At 47.9% G+C, this 4619-nt stretch overlaps 1 protein-coding gene across 2 annotated transcripts in view; it reads right to left on the reverse strand.

Moving 5' to 3' along the window:
* Positions 1 to 1614: 1614 nt before the first annotated feature.
* Positions 1615 to 4619, reverse strand: part of LOC110391154 (leucine-rich repeat and fibronectin type III domain-containing protein 1-like protein) — a 9944-nt gene continuing 6939 nt past the window's right edge. Inside the window, exon 2 of one of the 2 annotated variants that reach the window (XM_021382898.1) lies at positions 1615 to 2315. In XM_021382898.1, the coding sequence (XP_021238573.1) occupies positions 1811 to 2315 (505 nt within the window). In that variant the 3' untranslated portion in view covers positions 1615 to 1810. The remainder of the gene's footprint in view (positions 2316 to 4619) is intronic. The other variant, XM_021382899.1, reaches the window with a different exon arrangement.

The raw sequence follows: 4619 nt of genomic DNA on the forward strand, positions 1-4619 counted from the left end.
GCCCAGAGGTAAATCTGGTTTCTGAGAATAAGAGGAGGTTTCTCAGTTAACAGCTGTTACAGAGCCAAGAGTCGCAGGATTCGAATACACCAAGTGTGTAGGAACCCATCAGGACCAGCGAGTCCAACTCATGGAACATCCCAAGTTGGGAGAAACCCACGAGGATCATCAAATCCAACTCATGGAACATCCCAAACTGGGAGGAATCCATAAGGACGACCGAGTCCAACCCATGGAACATCCCAAATTGGAAGAAACCCTTAAAAATCATCAAGTCCAGGTCATGGAGCACTCCAAGCTGGAGGGAACCCATAAGGATCATTGAGTCCAACTCATGGAACATCCCAATTTGGCACAAACCCATAACGATCATTGAGTCCAACCCATGGAACATCCCAAAATGGGAGGAATCCATAAGGACCATCGAGTCCAACTCATGGAACACCCCAAGCTGGAGGGAACCCATAAAGGCCATCAAGTTCAACTCACTGAACATCCCAAAATGGGAGGAATCCATAAGGACCACCGAGTCCAACTCATGGAACATCTCAAGTTGGAGGGAACCCAGTAGGACCATTGAGTCCAACCCATGGAACATTCCAAGCTGGGAGAAAGCCATAAAATCCATCGAGTCCAACTCATGGAGCATCCCAATTTGGCATGAACCCATAAGGATCATTGAGTCCAACCCACGGAACGTTCCAAGTTGAGAGGAACTCATCAGGAGCATCAAATCCAACTCATGGAACACCCCAAGTTGGAAGAAACCCATAAAAACCATTGAGTCCAACTCATGAAGCATCCCAATTTGGCACGAACCCATAAGGATCATTGAGTCCAACCCACGGAACGTCCCAAATTGGGAGGAACCCATAAAAACCATTGAGTTCTACTCATGGAACATCCCAAAATGGGAGGAATCCATAAGGACCATCGAGTCCAACTCATGGAACATCCCAAATTGGGAAGAACGCATCGGGACCACCGAGTCCAACGCATGGAACATCCCAGATTGGAAGAAACCCATAAAGATCATTGAGTCCAACTCATGAAACACCCCAAGCTGGAGGGAACCCATAAAGACCATCAAGTTCAACTCACTAAACATTCCAGAATGGGAGAAATCCATAAGGACCATCGAGTCCAACTCACGGAACACAACTCCATCTTTCTACGCCGGCAAATAACTCTGAGAAATATGCTAAACTACTTAAAGTACTCCCAATTTTCTTTATTATCATTATTATTTTCGAAATATTAGTGCTCTTTTTTTTTTCCTTTTCCTTTTTTTTTTTTTATTATTATTATTTTTTTTTTCTATTTTCTTTTCCACAGGGAACCCCGACCTCATGTCACTCCTGTCGCGAGCAGCATGTATCCCGCACACCCATGGCAATAAGTCACTCCGCGCTCTTTGCGACACGTCGTTCCTCGGAGGTGTGAGCAGTTTGGTGAGGAAGTCTGAAGATCCTGAGAGAACGCCTTTGCTGCTGGTCTGTAACCCAAGGGAAAAAATAGTGCATTTCGCTACGGACAAACCGAGTCAGAATCGAGCGATGCCGCTGCCTTGATACCAGAGGTGTATGCTATAAAAGAACCGGTAAAAAAACCTTGTAAATCACACACTCATCTTTTAATATCATCGAAAGAAAATAGGTAAGAATGCGAGAACCGTTTACAGATTAAAAAAATATCTTTGAAACCATCTGATCTTAAAAATAGACAATAGTAGTGAGGCTTAAAATACAACCACTCGCATCAAAATGTCCCCAAAGCAGCACCACCGCCGTCCTCGTGCGCCCCGTGGCCGTTAGGATAACGCGTCGGTCGTTAACGACGTGGTGTGGGTTGGAGGAGTCACTTTGTCGCTGTCTGAGTCCGTGGTGGCTTTCCCTTTGCCGGAGGACGCCGAGCACTCCGGGTGCGAGCCCTCGGCCAGCTTGGAGGTGGAACGTGCCATGGAGCTGCTCTGGCTCCCGTTGGTCTGCGAGCAGACGTTGCTGACTTTGGCCGCTTTGTTCTTGTGGTGGTTGTTGTACACCTTGTACTTCATCAGGAGGATGAAGATGAAGACGAGCACCGACGCCACGATGATGCCCCCGATGATGATGATCATGGTGCCGCCGAGGAACTGCGCGTGGAGGGAGCGGCACTGCTTGTACTCCTCCTGGGTGGTGAACTGCACGCAGCCGATCACTCTGGTTGCGGTCAGAGACGTCGGCCCGTCGTCGTACACGGCCAGGACGCAGAGGTCGTACTCACGTCCTGCAACCAGATCAGTCAAGAAGAAGGATTTACTAGCAGCTGGGATCATCCTGGAAGAGAGAATACGTACAGTAAACATCCAAACGGGTCAAACCTTCGGATTCCTCTTCAGTCTACTCGCTGGCAACCGGCCCCGCCGCACGGGTTGGAGCTGGATGGGCTTTGAGGTCCCCTCCAACCCCATCTTCTGGGATCCCGAGGTTCTGGGACCTCTGAGGTTCCTCCCAACCCAAACGTAGGATCCCATGGATCTTTAAGCTCCCTTCCAACCCAACCATGGGAGGATCCCACGGTTCTATTGTCTTTAAGATCCCTCCCATCCCAACCATGGGAAGATCCCATGGTTCTCTCATCTTTAAGCTCCCTTCCAACACAACCATGGGAGGATTCCATGGTTCTCTCATCTTTAAGATCCCTTCCAACCCAATCATGGGAGGATCCCATGGTTCTCTCGTCTTTAAGATCCCTTCCATCCTCCCATGGTTCTATTGTCTTTAAGATCTCTTCCAACCCAACCATGGTAGGATCCCATGGTTCTATGATCCCTAAGGTCCCTCCAACCCAACCACTGTAGGATCCCACTGTTCTATGATCTTTAAGATCTCTCCCAACCCAACCATTGTAGGATTTCATGGCCCTACAACCTTAAGGTCCCTCCCAACACAACCACTGTAGGATCCCATGGTTCTATGATCTTCAAGGACCCATATCGCCCAACCACTGTAGGATCCCGTGGTTCTATTTTTTTAGGAACTCTTTCAACCAAACCTTTCAAGGATTTCATGATTTTATGATCTTTAAGATCCCTCCCAACCCAACCATTGTAGGATCCCGTGGTTCTGTGATCCTTAAGGCCACTTCCAACCCAACCATTGTAGGATGCCATGATTCTATGATCCTTAATGTCCCTTCAACCCAACCATTGTGGGATTCCATGGTTCTCTGATCATTAAGATTCCTCCCAACTCAACCATTGTAGGATCTCATGGTTCTGTGGCCTCTAAGGTCCCTCCAACCCAACCACTGTAGGATCCCACTATTCCATGATCTTTAAGATTCCTCCCAACCCAACCATTGTAGGATCTCATGGTTCTATGTTCCTCAAGGTCCCTCCCACCCCAACCACTACAGACTCCTATGACAACACCCAAGCCCACTGCAAGGAAACCAGCAGAGGGAAAGATGAGCACGACAAGAGGAGGAAGAAAAGAATAAAAAATGGCATTATCCAGGTTACAGCTTATTTCCATCCGGTAGGAACGGAAAATGGAGCTTTTAGCTCAAAATGATCATCATCTGGGGCCTTTCAAGGAAACACTAAATGCACGCGCTGGCCGGAGGAGAAGTGGGATTTATTATTTTGAGCTGCACTGCCTCCAATTTCTACGGTTTTAGCATCAAAGAGGAAGAAGAGGAAAAGCAAAAAGGCCAACTCAGGCCTTTGGATCTCAGATGAACGTCACTACGCCAATGGATGAGCGAAATCCCAAGGGAAGAGCGAGCAGCTCTGCTATGATCCCATAGGCTACGCTAACAGCCATAAGATAGATGACCAATTCTCCATTTTCTTGGCTCAAATTCCTCCCTGGACTAAAATAGCGTCGTCGTAGAGGGATGGGTGGCACTGGGTTGCTTTCTAGGGAGTGGGAATGCGGAGTTCTTTTTAAGGAAAATGAAGAAAAGAAGAAGAAAACCCCAAAGAATTCTAAGCATTTGATTCCCATTACAAAGAGGGAGGAAAAAAAAGTAAAAAAAAAAGGAGATGAATCAATTTTTATGCATTTTTTTCCCCCATTTTTTCAAGTTGAGAAAGGAAGGACCTAATGGATCACGGCAGCATTGTGATCTGCACCAAACACGGCCACATGCTGTGCTTGAGGGATCATTGATTTGTTGGCCTTATTTTTTACCCCTCCTCCCCCCCCCCCCAGGAAAAAATGGGTTTGGAGAGAAATCCATGCAATGATTCATTTGTCACCCGATGACGTGAACAACTCCGAGCGTGTAGATAACGAGGAATCCAGCGCTAACGAACAGGAAAGACGCACAACGTGAGCAACTGCTGCGCAGGAGCGCAACAGGAATTCTGTGACATTCAACGCCCTAAAATACATACCTACGATCAATTAGCGGGGAAGCAATTAATGATTCTATGTTCTTTCGTAGTGGTCAGTTATGAGAGATGGACCAGAGGACTCCACAGGTTGGAGGGTTCTATGAGTTGGAGGACTCCAGGGGTCAGAGGACCATATGGGTCAGAGGACTCCAGGGGCTGGAGGACCTTGGGGGTCAGAGGACTCCATGGGTCGGAGGGCTCCATGGGTCAGAGGGCTCCATGGGTCGGAGGGCTCCAG

The sequence above is a fragment of the Numida meleagris genome, unplaced genomic scaffold, assembly GCF_002078875.1.
Source record: "Numida meleagris isolate 19003 breed g44 Domestic line unplaced genomic scaffold, NumMel1.0 unplaced_Scaffold307, whole genome shotgun sequence".
Lineage (NCBI taxonomy): Eukaryota > Metazoa > Chordata > Aves > Galliformes > Numididae > Numida > Numida meleagris.